The sequence below is a fragment of the Parasteatoda tepidariorum genome, chromosome 2 (genome assembly GCF_982258835.1).
Source record: "Parasteatoda tepidariorum strain Cologne lab strain chromosome 2, Ptep-v5.0, whole genome shotgun sequence".
NCBI classification, from domain to species: domain Eukaryota; kingdom Metazoa; phylum Arthropoda; class Arachnida; order Araneae; family Theridiidae; genus Parasteatoda; species Parasteatoda tepidariorum.
The window spans coordinates 127,273,679-127,298,248 of NC_141756.1; the positions used below are offsets into that span (position 1 = coordinate 127,273,679).

The 24,570-nt window shown below is 32.3% G+C and overlaps 1 protein-coding gene across 5 annotated transcripts in view; it reads left to right on the plus strand.

Annotated features, from left to right (window-relative positions):
- Positions 1 to 24,570, plus strand: part of LOC107452580 (F-box only protein 38) — a 60,081-nt gene that overhangs the window by 13,790 nt on the left and 21,721 nt on the right. For all 5 annotated transcript variants that reach the window (XM_087158365.1, XM_087158364.1, XM_087158367.1 and 2 more), the window contains 7 exons: positions 1,895 to 2,075; positions 3,413 to 3,589; positions 6,456 to 7,413; positions 10,639 to 10,744; positions 14,856 to 14,958; positions 17,128 to 17,294; positions 23,821 to 23,987. In XM_087158365.1, coding sequence (XP_087014491.1) covers positions 1,895 to 2,075; positions 3,413 to 3,589; positions 6,456 to 7,413; positions 10,639 to 10,744; positions 14,856 to 14,958; positions 17,128 to 17,294; positions 23,821 to 23,987 — 1,859 coding nt within the window. The remainder of the gene's footprint in view (positions 1 to 1,894; positions 2,076 to 3,412; positions 3,590 to 6,455; positions 7,414 to 10,638; positions 10,745 to 14,855; positions 14,959 to 17,127; positions 17,295 to 23,820; positions 23,988 to 24,570) is intronic.

Consider the following 24,570-nt stretch of genomic DNA (forward strand, 5'->3'; position numbering starts at 1 on the left):
TTCAATATGCTGAATTTAAATTCAGTATTCTGAATTTATATTTTCATTTAAAAAAATTAAGAACACTTCTTATTTAGTTTTTTTTTTTCTTTTTAAAAAAGAATTCTCTTTTTACAGACGTTTTTATTGTGACTTTTTTATTATGACACAGCAATTTTTTAGAACATTTCTGTTAGACTATATTCTTGACCTGTTCTAGTAATTGGAAAACTGAGATGTTCAGCTTTAAAATTTTCCTCCGAAAATTAAGATTGATTTTTATTTTCTCTGTTTCGCTTTTGTATATAATCTTTAGTTCTTATAGAGCTGCATTTTCCAAAGGGTTTCTGATAGGCCTAATTTTTTAGCATTGTTTTATAAACATGTTTTTTTTTCAGAAAATATTATTCTTAGCATTGAACTTTTGGTTTCAGTGTTGCTATGCTCTGACGAAAAATTTTATATGGCCCCAAATATACGGTATTCGGTCAATTTTTTAATAACATGGAAAAGTATATAGCGTGGAAAAGTATAACAATTAAAAAAGCAAATCTCTTAAATTAATGCTGAATTCAGCACAAATAAAGCGTGTCAAATGAGCGATTTAAAATTCCTAATAAAACTATCGTAATTTTTTAAACTACTTGGGCATAGCAATAACTGCCCAAGAAAAATGGTTGAAAAAAAAGAAAGAACTGCCAAAAAGTGATCTGAAATTCGCGTGTCATAATAATAATGTTATAAAAATTCAGGATTTTCAAAATTATGTTGAAAAGCGGAAATAAGTGCTAAAAAATAATTTTGATTTATGATAAAATCGGCTTAAAGAAAGCTCGGTAAACATACATTTACTATAGAATCAATAAAAATTGAGAGCTTCAAAACGTGATGACTTAAAAGTGCGATAAAAAAAATTTAAGACATTTTTAATATTTGAAATTTTTGTTTATTTTTTATTGAGTTCAGAAGCTCTCGCGGGCTGCACTTCAGTGGTCGGAGGGCCAAGGTTGTACACCCCTACTTTAAACTGTTGCTTTAGAGTCAAAAACTCTTTTTCCGGGTTTTTCTTATTATCTTTCCGGGTTTTTCTTATTATCTTTCCGGGTTTTTCTTATTATCTTTCCGGGTTCAAAAATTAAGAGCAGAACATATGATTTTCCTGAGAATATCATAGAATTCCACGTTTTTCAGGACCATTGGTTCTCGAAATTTTTGGCTAATCAAAAACTTATGATCCAACGAAATTTTCACAGAATTGTTTGACCTAAAATTCAAATCTTTAAACTTTTGCTAATTTTCGCTAACAAGAAGCTCACGTGCACGTGATTCTTCTGTCCCTGGGCACTTAAAGAAAAGCACATGAGAGAGAGATAAACGAAGTTTTACAATAGTACAGTACAGAACCCGTTATCCGGAAATCAGAAAACCAAAAAACTGGAACGAAATTCAATAAATTTTCCCGCCATTTAAAAAAAAAAAATTTTTTTCCTCATAAGATTTTAGGATTTTTCTTTCTTTTTTGAAAGATGTTCATCTTACCATCATTTTGGAAATAATCATTAGTGTATTACTTCATCGTTTTTTCTTCTTTTTAAGATTATTTCCAAAAATTTTTTTTAGTTGGGTTTAACAATAAAAAAACGGCTTTTTGTAGCGATTCAGAAAACCGGAAAAATCAGTTATTCGGAATAGCGATGGTCCCGATCGTTCCGGATAATCGGTTCCCTACTGTATATGTATACTTATGAAGTCGTTTACACCACTGACAGTTATTGAATTCATGGACTTAGTCTAGCATAGTTAAACATGAAGTATAGTAATAAACAGATAAAAAGCTGTAAATTATCCAATAAGGAAAATTATCTTTTCTATTCTGTATCTATTGATGGTGTATATTAATGTATTTCAATTTCAGGGTGTTTTAGAGTCCGATTTGGGTCATCTTATGATAGTTTCTAGCAAAAATTTGGAAAGTATTAGTATTCAGCCATCTTTGACAAGAGATAGCCTTTTCGTGTCATTATCATTTGCCCAATGCTCATTTCCACAACTGAAAAGCTTACATTTAGGTTTTATAGACAAATTAAGCATATCTGGTAACCTTGTTTGAATAATTACTGTTGATAATTTCATTTATACTAATGTGTATTAAAACTGCATGAGTTTTTATCTTTCATTTATGTAACATTATTTTACTTCTAATTGAACTTTTTAAAAAAGTGATGAAAATAGCCCTTTGTAGTTTTGGCAGATGTTAAAAGTGTAAGTGACAAGGGTTGGTGCTATCATTAAGCTTGTTACGCACTCAATTCTCACTTGAAACTCAAAATTTTTTCAACCCTTATTAAGTAAAATAATAAAAAATTATTATTTTTTTGCTAAAAGTTATATTTTGCATGAAATTATCTTTGGATAATCGAATTGTATAATTGTGTTCAAATATTCAATTTGTTTAAAAAGTACTCGAGATGCAGCAAAATGCACAAACAGTGAAATTATTATTAAGGGGTCCAAACTTTGGAGCACTCTCCTGACCAAAGTGTGGGAATCCTATTTTCTAGGTTGCGACTACCCCCTATATTTTGGGGGTCAGAAATCCGAATCCGTCAAAAAACAGTTATGTTTATTCGGATAAAGTATGCTTTTGTGCGTGATTTTGTAACTTGAAATATCGTCTGCACTTATTAATTAGCATATTTCAAGTTAACCCCGCGAGCCATTGAGATTGAGTCCTAGAACGTAAAATTCCGATCAGTAGATTAATAGTTATTCAGGTTTTTTATTTTGTGCACTGTACATTGATTTTAAAAATATAAAAGAGAAGAAAAATCCCAGTTTCAATCCAAAGGTTTGAAAAGATATTAGAATTTTCTGTCCCATTGCATCATAAAAGAAGATGATTTAAATATAAAATTTTAATAAATGATAAAATATCCCCATAACAATTAAGAAAGGGTTAGTTACTGGAAGTTTATTAAGGAAGAACATAATTTTTTTTATAACTCCATATAAAAATGACATTTCTTGGAGACTGTGGATATAAATACCGTAAGACATTGTTTAGCTTTAAATCTTGCCAAAATCTCGAATGGATCAAACAAAGAAGTGAGAGAAAATTATTATTAAATTTGATATGTTTAATTGCGCTAATGAAAAGTTCTGAAGCAAAATTAACTTATTTCTAGTTAAAAAGTTTTCATTAGTTTTTTGTTTTGTCTTTCTGAAAAGATTATGCCACAATAAGTGTTTAATTAGCGCTCAAATTAAAACATGTGTTAGAATTGAGTAACTTCTCATTAAAATGCTCATTCTCTTTACCTGAGTGGAAACAAGTAAAACAGAAATAAAGGAGATTAATAAAGGCATGTAAATTTAGAAATATTTAAATACAATTACATAAGTCAAGTGATAATTGAAAGTAATTAATCCTTAGGTGAATGGTCCAACGATACATTGTTAACTCTTGGTCTTGCTGAAATTCCTGACACTCCATCTTCTTTGACTGATAGTGGAATGAAAATTATTGTGGAATTATTTCCAAAAATGAAGAGTTTATCTGTGAGCAACTGTCCGCACCTTATGGCTATGGATCAATGGTACAATTCTCTCGGTAATAAAGTCTGCTTATTTTAAAGTGAAATCAATATTGCATTATATTTAAGTTTGTCACTTGCATATAAAGTGGTCCCGTGATTCATAAAACTTAGTGACTGCTAATTTTGAAATAAGATATTTGTCTTGTTTTGGATGTTTCCATAAGATTTTTTTGTTTAATTTCTTTTGGTAATCAGCGCAAGGTTGCATATAAATTACTGAAATAAAAGTTAAATACAACAGATAACTATTATAGTTTGCAATAAAAAAGATTATTTCATGTGAATAAACATTTTGTATCCTTTGAAGTATATTAAATGTAGCTTAAGATAAAAACAATTAAAATTTGAATGAAAATATTACTAAATAGATTCATAATACAATGAGCTTCCCCTTGATGCTATCGCCATGCATGCATGTTTAAGTGAATATAAATTTAAAATCTTTGTAGAGATCACAGAATTAGATAATATTTGTGGGTTTGGTGTTATTTTTCACTTATGTTTATTTGAAATAGTACCCAATTAACTTTTGCATCTATAAGTGAGGATGTATTTTTAGGAAGATGAGGTTAGCATTCAAAAGGAGCCTAATTTATCTTTTCACAGATGATTGTGCTCCGGAAAAAAAATCCGGATTTTTGGCTAACCGTGATCCGGAAGTTAACGGAAATCCGAGGTCCAGAAGTTTCAAGAAATCATTGATCTCATTTATGTATAAAAGTTATTGTATATTTTATTTAAAAGTATTAGAACTAGAATTTATACTTGGCAATTTTTTTGTAAAAATTTTTTCTGGTAGAATAATAAATGTGATTAGAGATAAAAGTAAACTATTACATAATTATTCATTTAAATTGTTCTGTATATAACTTATTTGGAATTTCATGTTTTGAAAATATCAATGACTTAAATTTATAACGGCATTAACTTTTTGAAATGCGTCCTTAATGATTTTCAGGGTTGGCTTTTTGCCGGCAGAAACTGGTTTTTGCCATGCCAGTGGCAAAAACTGGTAAAAACTGACAGAAACTAAAAAAACGTGTTTATTAGTTCTAGTAATTGCTTAATAACATTTTGTTTAAGTAAACTGAAAAATGTAACTGTAGCAAACTTTTTAATTCATTGTTTGTAAATATATATTATTTTGTTTATATTAAATATAAAGACTGCAGTGCAGTTTATCAAATATTTATATTAAATAAAGAATAAAGTAATGTAATAATAAATATAAATTTTAGTTTATTATATTAAACTCTGAAATTCAGTAATTATTATCATTTAACTCCTAATATAACTGAATAGAGCTACTTTCAAATAGTTTTTTTTTCTTTTCAAGACATAATTTGCATGGCAACAATCCAATTATTATAACAGTAACAGTTTTAATCTTTGCTGCATGTAAGAGGTAATATAATTGGTAAGATTCACTGATTCATAAATGTAAACAGCAATCTCACTGATCACTTTGTTTAACATTTAAATGTTTTTTCTATGAATTATCCATTGTATGTCAATCTCAGTACTTAACTTTTATGTCATTTTCTGAATTTCTGCCACAAATGTGGCAGAAAAGGGTTTCTGCCATGCCAGTTTTAACAGGTTTCTACCAGTGGTTTTAACCACCTCGGCAGAAACTTGCCAACCTTGATGATTTTACTCAAGAAATTTTCAAGATTTTTGAGTTGGGCTCACAATCACCCCTGTTAGTTTTCACTTATGTGGAATTGTACCCAAATAACTTGTGCATCTATTAGTGCGGATACTTTTAGGAAGTGAAGGTCTGGATAATAATGAGGTTGGCATTCGAAGGGAACCAGGGCTCGAAAAACCGCCCGTCCTCGGCGATCACAAATTCCTCGCAGACAACAAATTTCTCGAATCCAGCGTCCGTGCGGACGTCCATTTTCCCGTTAATGTTCGTGATACATTTTCAATTTTTATTATCTTACAAGAGTCTAGCGCCTCACTTCTAAAATGACCCTCCAATCTCGAAATACAGCAACATACTGTGCATGGTGGAATTGATGTTTTCTCTGTCTGGGAGTACTGCAGCGGTTGAAAGGGGCTTTTCAGCAATGAACTTACAAAAAAAAAACACATTACTTACTGGTAATAAACAAGAAGCGTTAAACGCATTTATGAGCATCTACCTAAATGGAAAACCTCTTTCAGATTTCTGTACAGAAACCTCTGTAAATCATTGGCTTGATTGTGGAACTGGCAAATGTCATATTTGATTCATTTAAAAAACGCAGTACCATCGGATAAATTGACATGATAATTGACAGACACCTTAACCTTTGTTATTTAAATTATTTCATCAAAGAAATAAATTATTTCATAATAGAAATACTAGGTTTTACTATTAGTAACCTAGTATTTCTTTTATTACTGTATTATGTAATCCTAGTATCTGTAATCCTAGTAACTACTAATTCATTGTGCAATTTATATAAATGTTTGTAATAAATAAGAGAAAATTATATTTCTATTTATTTAGAAGCGACAGGTTAGTTTCAAAGGAGGACGGGTACATTGTTGGACAAGCCCTCCTCGGGGACGGGTAAAATTTCTGAGTTTTTTCGAGCCCTGAAAGGAACCTAATTTATCTTTTAAAATGTGAAAACCAAATTAGAATTTTAAAAATCACCTTTGTTCCTCTCTATCTCTGACAAAATTACCTTTCATCTAGTATTTATCGTCTCTAAAAATATTATTTTAATGTGTTACTTAGTTGGCCTTCTTTTTCATCTGGTAGTCAGAAAATATAAGTAATTTGTGAATTAATTAATGTGTTATTATGTGCAAGGGAATATTTTGATTCTTATTGGTCTTTTTTTGTATAAAACTAGTATTTTAAGTACAACAATGTTATTTTAGGAGATCCAGCTCTGCAAGAGTTGACCGATTTGACACTTCAGCATTGTCATTGCATACAGCTGCCTTCCTTTGCACTTTTCCTTGCATTCCTTCCAAAAGTTCAAGTGGTCATCTTGAATGACATGTTTAGGGAGCCTCCCAAAGGATGCAGTCACGTCGGACTGAGTGCCGGAACGGGTCTCGGAATGTCGTCCGCCGTCGTCAGTAACCAAGACGAACACGTCGCTGTGAACGGAAACCAACAAGATTTTGAAGCTCAGGGAGAAGATCTCATTGAAAACGACGATTTGGATGAAATTGTCGAAAACGGCAGATATCAGGAGCCTCACCGAATGGTGCTGCCGCAAGAGTTCTTCGACGACCAAAATAATGCTGCTGCGGCTGTTGCTCCGGTCAGTCTGGATTCTGATGCCAAGAATGGAACAGAAAGTGAAGACACAGATAGCGATGGTGGCAGGAAACCTGCAAGGAAAAGACCCTTCAAGCATTCTTGTACTTTTGATCCAACTCAGCCTTCAACCTCTAAATCAGGAAACTGCCTCTGTGCGTGTGATGATAGCTCTGACCCAGAAATGGATGCTTCTTCACCTTTAAGAACTAAAAGATCTGCTATCATAGTTAAAAAAATAAAGAAAGAACACGATTATTCAAAAACGAAAGAGAGTGGGTTTTCTGATTCTGAAGAGGCAAAAAGTGCTGTGGATTGCTTAGTAAATCCTGAATCATCTAGTCGTGTTCTTCAAGATGAGACAGGTTTTGAAACGCAAAGGAATAAAGGACAGTCATCAAAGAAGACTGTAAAAAAGACAATACATGAATCTCATAATTTTGTTAGTGAAGGCACTCAAGCAACGAGTGCAGACATCCGGCGTTCCCACAAGAAACAAAAAGCCTCTCCTCCGAAGAGACGTAGTCAGCGGCGGACAAATAATCAAAATGGTTCCCTCTCTAACTTAATGTAAGATTTCATCAAATGATTTAGTTTAGGGGTGCACAACCTTTTTGAGCGATTCATGTTGGGGCAAATATGATAATGTTAAAGGGTTTTATGCCCTAAATTCTTTTATCAAAAAATTAGTAACATTGTGGGGCGTATGTTATCAACAATGTCAACCTTCATCTATGAAAAGGTACCCCACCATAGAATCAAGTGAACATGTCTTATGTGAATTGGAATTGTATTTTTGTAGTGGTAGATACACTTCAGTACTCCCCCACCAGAATTATAGCTGCAATAGAATTCGATGAAGGGATACCACTAGGTGATTCATTGCTGTTTTGTGAGGAGCCTGGAGAGCTGTATTAAGTTCACTGTCATGTACGCTCGTGTGTTGCCTTTAGCAGTCGAGTGTATACTCTGTACATTGTGTGTGATCGAAACTGAGCAGCAACAGCGCGAAGAGGTGGATCGTGACGCAGTCACAAGTAGCAAGTCAACTGTTCAATGTGGACCATCCATCGAAGTAGGCTTGTTCAGCTCAAAGTGGGTGTTACTGTCAAGATAGGCGTGCTCATATGGAAGTGAGAGTTTCTGTCTAGGTAAGCATGTTCACATCACCTCCGGGTCACCCATGTGGGGCGTATGTTATCGACAATGTCAACCAGAGTTAAAGCTGTGATAGAATTCGATGTACGGATACCACTAGTTAATTCATTGATGTTTTGTAAGTAACCGGGAGAGCTGTATTAAGATCGCCGTACTTTTGAGTGCTGGATCAAGTTCACAGTTGTGGTTGCTCATTTGTTGCATTTAGCAGTCGAGTGTATATGTTGTACGTGATCGAGACTGAGTAGCAACAGCGTGAGGAGGTGAATAATGTCACAGTCACAAGTAGCTAGTCAATGACAGTCCATCGAAGTTGGCATGTTCAAATCGAAATGGGAGTTTCTGTCAAGGAAAGCATGCTAACATCACGTCCAAAGGTCACCCATGTGGGGAGAGTTGTTTTCAACTATGTCAACCTTCATTTGTGAAAAGGTACCCCAATACAGAATCGAGTTAACATGTCTTATATTCTAGTGAATTGGAATTCAGTTCAATTCAGTTTGTGCACCCCTATTCCAGTTGCCTTCCCTCCATTCACTTTTTATTCGCAGTGCTTGGAAGGAGTGGGCACCAGATTTAATGTTCTCTAAATTATTAAATATTGTTTGCTTAAAAGATATATGAATGGGTATTGTTATAGTTCTTTGTGGTTCTTTAAGTAAAGGTTTTATTAGAGAAAGTGTGCAGCAGTAAGCCATTTGTTTGACATTGAATACTTCTGCATTTTCCAGAAGAAATTTATTGCCATTCAACTGTTCAATGCCTGAAAAATTTCTCTACACACCCTGTTACATTTCGCCTGCATTCTTTAAAGCATAAAAATAGATTGTTGCAAAAGGTGAAATTTTGGAGAATCAATTCAACAAAAAAGAATTTTCAAACTCAAGTATTAAAACCATTAACTGCTTCCCTTACCAATTTTTTTTTTATTAAACAAATGCAAAAAATCAACATATTTTTTTTACTTCATTAATAGGAACTAAAACAATACACAAGTTTTTAAGTTAAAATTTTAATTTCTTTATGTGTAAAAAATATTTAATTTACCATCAGTTTATTATCCCACATTATCTCGGGCAAGTGAAGAAAGTTAAATATTAGTCTTTGTTTGATAGTTTTTAAAAGAGACAACACAAAGTGATAGTTTCCCAAAAGCCAGTGAAGTGATGCCCCTTTTTCTCTTTCTTCCTGTGTAAAGTCAACAGCCATTGTGTTAACAATTGCATAAAACATGTTTGCAGTCCCATAATCTAACAGCATAACTCTCAATCGAACTTCTAATCTCATCAGAATTTATTTTTTTTAAGGTTTCGGCCAACTGAAAACATGAGAAAACAAAACGTACTGACAAACTCTGTTACACCCAAGTTTTATCAGGATAATACATACTTGCTATATATACGTACCCAAATTAACTCAGGATAATCAGGCATGCAGTTAAATATGCCTAACACACCAAAATGTAATGTTTTAAATCATAAACACCGTGGTGTATCTTCACGAAATTACGGTGTATAAAAATGTTTATAAACTTATACATTTTTGTGCAGCAATCAACAATTTTTTATTTCTTTAAAGAATTTTTAGGAAAATTGAGGCATATTGAATGTAAATTAAAATAATTTATATAAAAAAACAAAACAAAAAAATTTGATTTAGAACATTCTATAAAAGTTTTTGCGACTGCTGAAGCACGAAAAATAAATTTATTTTTTAATGCTTATACATTTATATTTTATAAAAGATAATGCTCATTAAAAATAGTACCTATAATAAATATTTATTTTAGAATACTTTATGTTATTCTACCTAATTAAGCTTTCGTATTTAACCTTGAATGTGTTGTCATTTATCTTGTTCATAAATCAACAATTCTCTGATGAGAATATTGTAATTTAAAATCTCTCTAAACCACGGAGATAATTCTGATTTCTTTTCCAAAATTGGTGTTCAGTATCAAAAATTTTTTCTCTTTGCTTTTCGAACATTGTTTGTTATGCAATTTTTATAATTCATAAATAGGTTGACTAAGGCATGAAAGTATAATTTTTTATAGAAAGCTTATGTGGCAAAAGTTTTTATTTAATACTAATAAAATACCTGTTCTTCGTGAGAGGATGTTAATAAATCAAAAGTGGAATAATTTCATTATGCTATAAAACAGAGCTGTTGAAACAAAGTGTCTATGAGCAACCCCAAACATTGAATTGACATCCTTAAATTTCTTTTCATAATTTAATCTGTCAATTTGAATAATTTTTAATTCACTTAACAATTCATTTATTATTTTCTGATGTAATAAAATAGTAATTTATATTTGAATACATCATTTATTTTTCATTCATTGAAAATGTTATTTCTGACTTTCTATGAGAAGAACCTGTTTTTGTTAAGTTGTACTAATAATTTTCTGAACCTAAAATCTTGTTTTTGTAAGAAAGAAAACATGCACAATGTTTTAAAGGAGAAACTTAGATTTAAAGACTTCTTTTTTTAAAAAAATTGTGTTTTAAAATATTCTGAAAGGTTTATTTTGAATATAAAATACTGTATGAAGTTTTAATCATTGTAGTGTTTTTATAATTGAAGATTAGATTTGAAATGGATTTGTACTTAATGTATTGTTTTATTCCTTAGTTCTGCTCGAGAGGAACATAAGAAATCAAAGCGTAAACAGGACTTCAGCCTTCAAAACAAAGCCACCAGCACCAGCGATCCTTTAATGGAAGATGATGCTGTTCAGGTATACATTTCTAACATTATAACTTATTGTTTTGAGCTGTACTCTTCAAACTATTCAATGTCTGGTTATATATTTTATTACTATTTTATGCTTTAAGTTATAATTTACGTTAACCGAATATTATTTTGTAAGAGAAATATCTTTACATAAAAGAGAGTGAAATAATAACAAATAGCCAATCACAGAAGACTTGCAGTTAGTAACACACAAAACAGCCAATTAAAATTGAGAACGCATGTGTGTGAAAAGGTAATAATTTTTTAATAATGCTGCTTGCTAAAATGTTACAACTAAACTTACCAGCTAAAGCTGAGTGGCGATTTTTATTTTATTTGAATTATGTCTAATGATGCTGTAACCGTTTTCCATTGTTGTCCATGCATTTCTATTGGCCTAAAAATCACGAGGTAGGATCCAGTTTTTCCTCATTCATTTCAATATTGTTTTGGTTGTCATCAGCATAAAATTAACAAAAGTCACAAAGGCATTGTTTTCCTTTAAATATTTTTGTATCCCTAATTTAAAGTTATTTTCCAGTACTACTATTATTAGCAAAAATATTAATTTATGGTTGTGAACTTATCAAATTTGTTCGAACAATATAATGTTATAAGAAAATAAATGTTATTTTAAAAAAGGATTACTTTGAAAAATCACTTCTGTTCACCGTGAGATCTAAATTTTTAAAATGCAGTGCAACCTCGAAAATCCGGACTGCCGGTTTGGACGGTCCGGATTTTAGATACCTTACTTAAATTGATAGAATTATCGAAGTTTCAAATTCGCCAGGCCGATTTCGCGATTAAAAGCGCGCGTGTAGAACTCCGACGTTAATTTTAACATAAATATACACTTTAAATAATAAATAAGAGACATTAAAAATCAAACTTTCCTCATTTCCCCCCGTAATCAATCATTTATATAACATAATATTAGCAATTAAAACTTAAAATATAGGCTTAAAGCGAGAGCTGAATTTCAACTTATAACTGAAACAGATGCTTCTAGACTAGACTGTACCAGCTGATACTAATCCTTTTTTTGTTGGGGGATGAAAGAACTTGACCCCACCTCCTATGCTTCAAGGTAAAGAAAGAATCAGTTTTGTTTCTTCACAAGGGGGAAAAACAAGGTGGTAGAAGAACTCCTCCTGAGGGGATTCCCCTTTATATTCTTTGTTATCTATACAGAGCTGATAAGAATGACTGGAATTTACTTATCAGCTATGAGCTTTCTTTCACTCCCCACCCCTACCTCTTCATCTACTGCTTCATTACTGGAGAAGAGTTCAGGTTTTGCGCTCTTGCATTTAAATTTTTATTCTAACCGATTATTATTGGTTTTTTGTTTTTTTTTTAAAAATTTTTTCTGGCGAACTGGACGTATGAGTCCGGATTTTAGAAATTTCCGGATTTTGGAGGTCGTACTGTACTAATAGATAGTAATATTTGGACGTGGAATGTAGAGGCACAAGCGTAAGCAAATAGAATTCCTTTTAGTACTTATATGTTAAGGGAATAGTTTTAACTTTAGTAGAAAAACTGTTCTCTGCCAAGAAAATTATCGGGGTTGGTGAGCGGCAGCGAACAGAGGGCTTAGCCCCCTAGTATAATTATATCACTGAAATAAAATTGCAACTTTTTTATTTCTATAAATAAAAATTAGTTAATAAACGGGAAAGGTCAATCTCATTTCATTGACTGAATAACCAAAGAAAAGAAATACTTCATATTATTTCTCGATAATTCTATCTTTTCATTTTATATTGATGCAACATTTGTTTCCATTTATGAGGGAGTTTCTATATAGTTCTTATTGCGGAAGTCTTAAAAATGTGTGAACTATATTACCCCCCACTCACTTAGACTCAATAATATGCTTAAGGATGCATTTCTTTTTAACTAAATCTTTTCCTATATATTGGGAGTACAAATTAGTTTGGTCCGTTTTTTGTGTGGTCAAAGATGCATTTATTTCAGAGCAAAATGGATGAACAGATTAATCAAAGTATTGTACATTGCTGGCTACCTCTCAGGCAATTTTCGAATTCCATCGCGAAGAAATGTCTCGTTTTTTTAGGCGATCCGAGTTAGGAGTCAATTTTCGATTTCTGCGAAAAAGGTGAACCGGTGACCTGCCAAATCGTGTTGCATCCGTCGGAACAACCAGTAATCAGAAGGAGCCCTGTCCAACGAATATGCGGGTGCGATAAAATATCCCACTTGAGCGTTTCCAATTAATTTTTTGCAACATCAGGCCGACCGTTATTTGGCAGAAGAATAACTGTGTCAAGTCTTTGCTCGTATTCCAGCCGTTTTTCTCGTAATGCCCAGCTGAAACGAATCAACTATAGCCTATAATGGAATCACCAGGTTGTAGCTGCTTGTAGTGCACAAGACTATTCATCATTCTTGAAAATTTTAAAACCATTCCCTACATGATTTATCAGTTGGAGCATTGTCATCGTAAACTTCTACAATCATTCGATGCGCTTCGGCTGCACCTTTCTTCCAATTGAAGCAGAAACATAAAGCCTCCCGTAAATGCTGCTTCGTTACCACAAAATTTGACGTATTCAACGAAGTAAAAAACAGGGTTTTTGTTTGGAACTCAAAGCGATATAAACTAATATTATTGACAGACGTCTAACCTCTCTGAAACCACCGAAACCAACTGTCACTATGAAACATTCTTAACAGCCAGAGCCTTCTTTTGAAAACGGACCAAATTAATTTGTACCCACAATACAATTTCAATTAACTTGTATCTGACTGATTTTAGCTTCTTTTATTTTCTCCTTTACAGTTAAAAGGAAAATAACGCTTGTTTTTTTTTTTATAATTTAGATCTCCATAATAATTGTAGAATGAAAGAAACTCTCAAAATCTCATTTTACCCTCAGTTTTATCTTCCCTGCTATTAAAATGAAAATCCAAATAATTTTATTAAATTAAAAAAAATTATATTTAATAATAAAAAAAAGTTATGGAAAGCTCTTGTAAAATACATTAATTGTGGGATTATAGCTGATAATGAATGATCACATTGTTAAACATTGTTAAACTTTCATGACTCATCTATGACCTGTCATAGATGAGTCATGAAAGAAAGCTTTTTAAAAACAGCTTCTTTTGTAGTCATATAATTTTGGGATTAAATTCAAATAAAAGATGTAACACATGTTGTAATCCAGTTTATAAACTTGTTTAAAAATCAAAATTCTTGAAAGGAATTTCCACTTTTATATCACTATAATTTATTTGTCACATTGTGTACATAAAGCATTGCCATGTGAGTCACAAAGTAAGGAAAACTCCAGAACCTTTACCTCAAATGAAGACATAAAAACAGTTCTTCAAAACATGCATTTTCAATTGAATTGTTGTTGTAGGATTTCTCATATAAAATGGGTAACTTTGCTGAATATGACTGATAACAAAATTTCACACAATTCATAGCCAATTCCATAAAACACAGAACCTTCAACTCAGTAGAATGGCAACTACATACAATCTCATATATTATGTCAATTTATCTCTAATTGAATTTTTAACATAATGAGGCATTTAAAGTGATTACATTATTTAAACTGAACTTTGTGGCGCGGCAGCCCATAGAGGACCAAGGTCTACTGTGCCCATCTCAGTTTTCTTGACCTTGGACTCCGGGGTGCAAGAGCAGATGTTCTGGTCAGCCGAACGCGGAGCCCCAAGTGTTCAGTTCCCGAGCGTGCTTGGTACTCATTTATCGACCCACTGGAGGGATGAAAGGCTGAGTAAACCTTGCCCGGCCGGAGGATCAAACCCAGGACCTGTGGCACGGGAGCGTGAAGCCCACCGGGCATCAATTACATTATTTAAGTAGACTTAAAAAAATGATATTTTGTCAGATCTGAAACAAAAGATCTCACATGCTGAGGAAATGAATTTAATTAAAATTTTAATCCATGTTGGCCAAAAAGAAAAATAAATAATAATTAAATTATTTTTCAGGATTGGTTGATGAGGTGAGAAAATTTAAAAGCTAATTAGTATTTTAGTAATCAGAACCATAATAGTAATTCTATTGTTATGATACTGATAAAAAGGCATTAATGATCTCCTCTTTTTAGATTTTGAGGCTGGTTTCTGAATCATTAATCAGTTTAAGTGTGATAGCGTGTGGTGTATCAGATGTTATAGTGGATCATTGTCATAATTTAACTCATTTAGAAGGTAAGTAGTATCAGGAATTGATATTTATAATTTACATCAGCTATATTATTTGCTTAGTCAAAAGCCTCAATAAAAAGTCAAACCAAGGTTTTGAAATGCGTTTTCTTAAATAAAAAATAATTACATTTTTTTTCCTTCAAGAAAATGAGTGCTTTAAGGGGTTCATATATTAGGAAAATCAATTTCTTTAAAATTGTTCACCTTAAAAGTTATTTTAGTCATCTGTTAATAATTAAAATAAAATTTTAGTTCATTTATGAACTGTCTGAGCAATTGTTTAGTTGTTTAAAAAGTTAAATAGGAACACCTGTTATTAGAATGTTTTCTTTTCCTACTTCTTTTATTTGAATGCCTTCGGGTTAAAAATAAATTTCCCATTCATCACAACACACCCACTCAGAAATAAAATAATATTGTAAAAAAGTGTAATAAGTTTTTACGACACCAAATGTTTTTAGAACTTTACATTTAAAATATAATGTGAAAACAAAAGCATGCTATTGGACTTCAGGTCAAGAAATTAAATTTAAAAAAAGTATTGACACTTATAAATTGTGTAAATATTTCATTTGTATCATTACAGTATTTAAGACTAGCAGATCTATTTGTGTTGAAATGCATATCAAAATTTATAACTTTTTATACAATGATTTGTTACATAGAAATAAAAGCCTATTCTGATGTTACATTATTTTGCTATCAACTCAGTGCTTTCTTTCTTAATATCTCACAATTTTTCTTCAAAAAAGCTGTTTCATTTTACATCAAACAGTGTTGTCTAAAGGTACGCTCATCTTTCGCATGATGTTGTTTTTAAAATTAGGAATTAATGACAAAGGATTCCATTTGTAAAACTTGTTTATCCTATGTCTGTCAAGATACAGTTTCCATCCTCTATAAATTTTATCGGTTTGTGATCACCGATTAACGTTCCAAAACTGGAACATAAAGTTTTATGAGCAATTAAAGTCTGAATAATAATATTTTCCATCATTCATAACTTTTATGCTTTGTTTAAAAACTCTTAATATATTTCCTAAAATGACATTTTCATGCTTTTCTAAGTGGATACCATTTTGTTCTGACCGAAGATATGTACACTGTTGAACCACAGGCAATAAAAAAGAAAAGGCTTAATGCCAATGTTCCAAAAATGGAATAACCTTATTACAAACACACTTAAAAAATTTAAAAAAAATTTCACCCAATTTTTTTTAATTGTCTTTAGATGCTATTTGGTAGTAATTCATCAGATTTCAAGTTGTTTGGTTTACTCTTTCTCATATTAACAGTTGAATTAAATAAGTTTTTATGCACTTTTCGACAGACTCTTATTTCTACAATTTTTAATGCTAACCAACATTGCCATCTTTGCAGAGCATTTGTCAATTTGATACTATCAAAACAACCCTTTCTTTACGACAATGTCCAATTATTTATTGAAAAAGCACCCAGAAATATAATTGCAATGAGCACAATTCATTCATTACTATTATCGTTTAAAGCTATTAAATGTATTTGTTTTTTACAGGATAATTTTTTTTACTGTTTTTCCTGACTTCGTAATATTTTTTTTTTTTCTTAAGCAAGTAAACACTCAAAAGATAGCAACTCATTTCATTAACATTTTTAGTTTGCATCCAGGGTTGCCACTTCACAGGGAAAAACCTTTAATATACAGGGAATTTAGAAATCACCTAAAATATCAAGGAAAATGCAGGGAATTTTTCTTTACAAAGTGGGAAAATACAGGAAATTTTGTTTCCTATTTTTGTCTTTTAAAAAATGGTGACCACTCAAAGCGTAATCTATGGCATATTTATAAATGATGTTTCAGCTATACTAAACTATTTAATTATACTATTATTTAAGTATGTTCAGCTGTTTTTCCAGCAATTAAAACTAATAAATATAGTTAGCCCAATAAATCTCATGCAAGAGCACAGTAATTGTTGTTTCCTCTTAATATAGTGTATATAATATGTACAGGGAAAATGCAGGGAATTTTTTTTCCACATTTGAGTTGGAACCCTGTCATCTTATATATATAATTTTGGATGCGTATAGGGTGAATGTCAATAGTATGCCTCATAAATAATAATTCTGATGAAAAAAAAGCCACCCTGATTAAAGTTATGATGAACATGAATTTGAATATTTATTTTTCAGTCCAAGCTTGTAGGATATTGAAGAGATTGCAACTCCTCCATAGTCCTAATCTGCAGAGACTTAATATTGGCCAGTGTCCCAAGTTAGAGATGGACACGCTTGTTCTTCAAGTTCTCTGCAATCTTTCCTATGTCAATATACTTGTTACTTTTGAGCCATGCATTAAGGTGGGTGTCTTTTGTTTTATTCTATAGAAGATTTGATATTTAATTTCCATAAATGAACATAATAAATCATAGCGATGTATTTTTTACATTAGATACAACAGAATCTTCCAAAAAAATTTATCTGAAAAAGCACAATTTATTTTCCCCCTGTGTGTTTCCGCAGCTTTGTGCGTGATTATCTGAAAAAGTTTCCCCAAAAGCTTCACTTTTTTTAGACATCTGGCCAAGCTTTGCATTTCTTACCATGAATTAGACAGCTTCCCTTTTATTTATTTTACAAACAATTGGTGAGACATTACTTTTTTCTCATAATGACATAGGTCATAATGCACATAAATAACATAGGAATGGTCCATAGCCATTTAAAGGAGGCAAATGCTTATAAATGTATAATTAAGTTACAATATATATTTTTTGTTTTTAATTTTTAGCGGTTAGATATCTTCAAAGTTATACAATTTTATTAATATGACTTTATACATGAATTTGCTTGAAATTATTTATAACAATTGTAAATCTTGGAGCAAAATTTTCTAATATTTTCTACTGACTTTATACCACATTGTTGTGATACTGTATCTATAAATTGTTGCTTAAGGCTTATTCCCTAAAAGTTTACTTGCTTAAAACTCCATATTTTTCAAAATCCATATAATTATTAACAGAGTATGATCCTTTGTTTCTTTGCTGTGAAATTATAAGTCATCAAAACTTGAATGAAAAACAGTAAAATAAATTGATATGAAGAGGTCGGCCTTTCATAAATATTCAAATATAAAATGATTCAAAGCAGTTGAATTAAGTTTAATCCAGAATAATGTTCATCATTCAAAAACAGTTGCATAGATTCGGCCATTGAAAAAGATTCCCTGTGTGGTCCTTTAATATCTTGAATTGAAATGAAGGGAAATATTCTTAAAATATAAACAAAATAATGAAAAATGCCGCTCTGTTTGAGTGCTAAAACAAATCTGACATGAAGTGTGTAGCGTTGTTCAAAATTTTTTTTATAACCTGCTTAAAAACAGCTACCTCAAGTTTTGAGTTCAATTCAATAGCTTTGTAATTTTGAGCTCAATCCAGAAATTAAGCATTGGGGCAATCTAAAAGCACTTCGGGGAAATCTCTTGATAAATCAGTGCATACTTTGAAATAATTGGATTGGATTTTTTTTATTGTGTTATTTTTCTGTTTTTCATTTTTTTGTAATTTTGACTTTGAAGAAAAAAGGTATAATAAAATCTAAGGTAGAGATTGACAACCTACTTTATCCATTCAAGAAGTTAAAAAATAATTTTATTAATCTATTTTATTGTTGTGATACATACAAATATTTCTTGAAATACTACATCAAATAGAAGCAGTTGTAGTGTTTCTACCACTACACTATAATTCCAATTCAGTAGTATATGAAGACATGTTAACTCAATTCTATGTAGGGGTACCCAGGGATGCTACGCCTGCGCCATTTGCGACAAACTGAGACAAAACGGCATAACTGCGCCATTTTGCGACATTCAGCTCAGTTTCTGCCAAAGCTGCGCCATTCTGAGACAAAACGTCCAAAATTTGGCAAACCTGAATTCAGTTTCAAATATTAATCCGCATTGCCGTGAGTCATTGGAGATCACCTAACTGCTATTTTTAACACTTGCCTAATTAACTGCTACTTCCCAAATGAGTGGAAAAGATCTGACATTATTCTCTTCCCTAAACCGGGGAAAGATGCATCCAACCCCAACAATCATAGACCCATTAGCCTGCTGCCAGTTATCTCAAAAATCTTTGAAAATATCATTAAAAACAGGCTACACACCAGCCTACAAAATCTCCCAGACCAACAGTACGGCTTCCGTGCTAAACTATCAACCACTAAACAAGTTATCAATTTAATGGAATTTATAAGTAGTGGAAAATACAAAAAAGAAACAATGGCCCTTATCCTACTCGACGTCGCTAAGGCGTTCGATCGGGTATGGCATAGGGGCCTAATAGTCAAACTCAACGAGATGAATATATCAAATAGCATACTCCTACTCCTAGACTCCTACTTAAAGGACAGATTCTTTAGAATCAAATTAAATAACACTTTCTCTGACTACAAACTAATTAGAGCAGGAGTCCCACAAGGATCAATTCTTGGCCCTTTACTGTACATTTTGTATACTGCAGACTTCCCTGCGGATGGCAGTAATCATAACGAGCTAGTCGCTCTATACGCAGACGATACTGCATTAATAACGAAATCCATTAACACAAAAAGAGCAGTAGAACTACTGCAGAGAAAACTGACCACTGTTGAGAACTGGTGCTCCAAATGGAGGATAAAACTACACCCTGACAAGAGCCAGTATATGGTAATCAATAGCAAAATTAAATATGAGAAAATACCGAATATCACGTTATTCAGTATAGACATCTCACCAGTGAAACAAGTGAAATACCTTGGTATTATCATCTCATCCAACTTAAGCTGGAGCAAGCATATAGACGACGTTATAAAGAGAAGCAGAGGAGCGTTTTTCGCCCTATATGCTATACTGAATAAGAACTCCAAACTCGATTTGAATAATAAGAGATCAATATATCTTCAAGCTATAAGACCCATACTGACCTATGGCAGCCCGGTACTAACTACCCTTACCAACAATTTAAGGAAGAGACTATCAAATTTTGAAGGAAAATTACTAAGAACTATGCTGGGCGCCCCACGGGCGATTAGCAACAAATCCATCAAAAAAGACCTAAAAATTGATGATATCAACCAATATATGGCGAAAATTAACACTAAATTTTACAAGGATGCGAAAGATTGCAACGCAGCTAACTTCAACAAAATCTTTGACATTGAAATTATCAGGGAAAATGCTAGCATCAGTCCACTCACAGCTTTCCTAACCTCAGATTGCCTTATATCAAAATATTACAACCAAACACAATAAATACATCACACGACAAACACACAGCTTAAACACCGACATGTAACAACCTCGGTGACAGAGCAACCCTCTCGAGGGTCCGATCCGGGGGAGGTACACTGTCGTTAACTTTCAGAATAGTGAGCAACCCGGCACGAGCGGTTTTAACCGGGACGGCCGGGTCACTATAATAACAGAGGTATACTAATTATGTACATATCAACTAATTATATTCATTTTCTAACCTTGTATATACATGTAAATAATTATTTGTTGTAAATAGTCCAATGTATTAATTCCATTTACTCGTGCTCGTCATTATGTGCATTACTCTTTATTAGATGTTCTTGACAATGGAGCTTTCTCCAACCTCTCCTTTTATTTAAATTGTTTGTTTTAATTATGCCATCCCAACTTATGCCAACACAATTCCGATGAATCGGTGAGTGGCGCTTCGCGCCAATATGCCGAGATGTCACACATTCATAGCTCATAGCTCATTGGAGATCATTTTGCCGTTCACGTCTCCACGGGATGAAAGACTTCCACGAAAAAGCGGAAATCCGCTTTTTTCTCCCAATTTTTAAAATTTTCGACCATGTTCCAAAAACTAAAATTTTTAGGGAGTCCAATTAGAGAAACCCAAGCCGCCGGAACGATAGTCGGATTGCCGCGACTTCCGCTGTAGAGTGGAAAGGAGTCTAAGTGTTTCGTTTCGACCACCGATATTTGATTTTTTTTTTTTCGTTTGGCTGATTTTCGGAATTTTAAATATTAGGAACTGCGCTGGAATATGCTAAAATCGCGATTTTTAATCAGACGATTTTAATATCCATCATCGATTTTCGTATTTAACTGATTTAAAACTTATGTGTTGCGATATTTTTTACGCTGTTTAAAAATCTTACTAGCAATTCCTATTAACTCAATTTAAAAATTCAATATCGCGATCTGTATTCTCGCGAGTTTAAAATCCAACGTCGCGATTCGTATTCACGCATTTTTAAATCCAATATTGCGATTCGTTATCACGCAGTTGTAATATCAGATCTCGTTTTTCGTATTTGTACGCTATTTAAAAATTACTCATTGCGATTCGTATTCACGTGATCTAAAAATTATTCATCGTGATTCTTATTTACGCGATTTAAAAATTCAATATCGCTATTTGTATTTTCGCGTTTTTAAAATCCAACAGCGCTATTCTTATTCACGTGATTTTAAAATTCAAAATCGTGATTCATATTCACGCGATTTTAAAATCCAACCGCACGATTCTTATTCACGTGATTTTAAAATTCAAAATCGTGATTCATATTCACGCGATTTTAAAATCCAACCGCACGATTCATATTGACGCGATTTTAAAATCCAAAATAGTGATTCATATTGACGCGATTTTAAAATCCAATATCGTGATTTGTGTTTTTAAAATCCAGCTGCGCGATTCATATTCACGTGATTTTATACTCCAAAATCGTGATTCATATTCACGCGATTTTAAAATCCAATATCGTGATTTGTATTTTCGTGTTTTTAAAATCCAACAGCGTGATTCATATGCACATGATTTTATAATCCAAAATCGCGATTCATTTTCACGCGATTTTAAAATCCAACCGCACGATTCATATTCACGGGATTTTAAAATCCGATATCGTGGTTCATATTCACTTGATTTTAAAATCAAAAATCGCGATTCATGTTCACTCGATTTTAAAATCCAATATCGTGATTCATATTCACGCGATATTGAAATCCAATATCGCTATTCATATTCACGCGATTTTAAAATCCAAAATCGCGATTCATATTCACGCTATTTTAAAATCCAATATCGTGATTCATATTCACACGACTTTGTAATCCAATATCGCGATTCATATTCACGCGATTTTAAAACCCAAAATCGCAATTCATATTCACGCAATTTTAAAATCCAGTATCACGATTCTAGAAAGAAGTAGAATTAAGTTTTTTCTTGAATTAGTTACTGTAAAGATGTGATATATTTTTCTACAGTTGTTGCATTTAAACAATTACTAAGTGCATTCATAATCACATTTTATGATTGTATATTTAGCTATATAAATTAAAAGAACATAGTCAACTAACTGATCTTGTGAATGCAAGAAAGTACAATCTACTAGTCAATGCCAATTAACTAAAAAGTTTACTTTTATACTTAATAAAGGATGCAAGTCATTTTAGAAAGAAAATTATATTTATATGTGTCTTTTTAAATTGTTTATAATAGTTTTTATATATTTCTGTTTTGATATAAAAATGTATATATGCTAATTTTTGGCTATTAAGTGCTCCCTAAAATTTTCTTGAAAAATTGCTACCTAAAATATTTCAAAATTTCACTGCACCTCCTGAATTCTATCAAAGAGTGTTTTTTTTTGTGTTATTTGCATTTTCTTAAACTCTCATTACTTAATTACTGAATTTCTCTTTTAATTATTGAAATCTGTAGACCTTCCATTGTAACTAACTGAATAGTTATATATTTTGAGATGAAATTTGAGCTCAAAATAAAATGGGTATTTTCCCTTTTGAATTACTGAAACTAAATAGATATTTCTTTTTAGAAAGTTAACACCATTATATTTTAAAAAATAAGAAAGTTAAAATTTACTTTGTAAAATTCTGGAACAGATACTATTCATTGGCATAAATGATTAATGCAATATATATGAAAACAACAGAGTCCATAAAACAATTTTGTGGACTCTTATAATCAATCATATGCAGGTTTTTTAAAATCCTAGCAATAGTGAATGTATGTATAATTGTAGTACTCCTAGTATGCTATTAATGGTTTTATGGATCCTGAAAACTATCTTTATATTGTTATCAAACTGATTAATAATCATTTTAGCTGAGATAAACTGAGTGAAAAAAATAATTTTAGCTGAGACAAACTGAACCAAAAAGAGATTTTAACTGAGACGAAATGCAATTTCTGGTGAGACAATTTGATATTTTGCGAGTAGCATCCCTGGGTACCTTTTGGTCGATGACGGATGACATCGTCGATAACTACACACTCCCCCCCCCCATTGGTGACCTTCGGACGTGATGTGAACACGCCTGTCTTGACGGTAATACCCACTTCAATCTGAACACGCCTGCTTCGATGGATGGTCCACATTAAACAGTTGACTTGTGACTGTGACATTATCCATCTCCTCGCGCTGTTGCTACTCAGTCTCCATCACACTGACGTACAACGTATGCACTCGACTGCCAAAGGCAACCACGACGACAGTGAAATTAATACAGCTCTCACCATCAGCACTCAAAAGTTCAGTGATCTTAATACAGCTGTCCCCTCACAAAACAGTAATGAATTAACTAGTGATATCTCTTCATCGAATTCTATCACAGCTTTAACTCTGGTGGGGGAGTACTGTAGTGTGTCTACCACTATAAAATTACCATTCCAATTCACTAGTATGTAAGACTTGTTAACTCGATTCTATGTAGAAGTACCTTTTCATAGATGACGGTTGACATTGTCGATAACTACTCTCCCCACAAGCTAAACAAGATCTTCAATCCTACTCTCCACACAGTTTTAATAAATGTGCTTTTTATTTTAGACTTATTATCCTCAAGTGAGTGAAAAAATAATATTCCAGAGAGCAGCTGCCAATCAAAGTTTGATTTTAGTCCATGATTACTCTGGTGAATCCAATGAAAATGCTACATTCAAAGAAAACATCATTGCTTGGATGGGAATCGTTCAAAAGATGCGCAATTCTACTCTGTATGTACCTTTTCATCTAACCTTCATGCTCATTAATTAGGGCAGTTTTAAGTTACGACACAACAAACGTACTTTCTCTGAAAGAAACATATCTTTTTTTTCCCAGATTTCTGACTCCATTAATATAGGGAGTTGGGTCCAGAATTTTTTCGAGCATTGATATCTTTCTGCAAGATACTTTTAATAATAACCAATTAACAAAATGCTACAAATTTAAAATAGCAAAAGCTCTGTGTTTAGAAGAATGTTAGACAAATAAATGCTAAAACGGTATTCTCTATTTTGATTGATTAAATAACAAAAGGTTATTGCTTCGATTTGTGTGAGTTGTTTAGGATGACTATCTCATCATGGGTAACGTAATGGTCGCAGATATCAGCCAGTTTCTTTTCCTTTGCTGTTGGTCATTCTTGCCTGGATCGTGACGTCATCTGTCTAAAGAGTATTTAAGCTTCTGTTGAAGCCGATTATTTTGTATTCGTTCTTTCTCTACGTTACTCGTTTGTCACTCTATTTGTGAGGGTATGCAGGGGTCTGTTTAGAAGAAATTTGGGTCCGTTAGCAGACTCTTCACAAAATATCT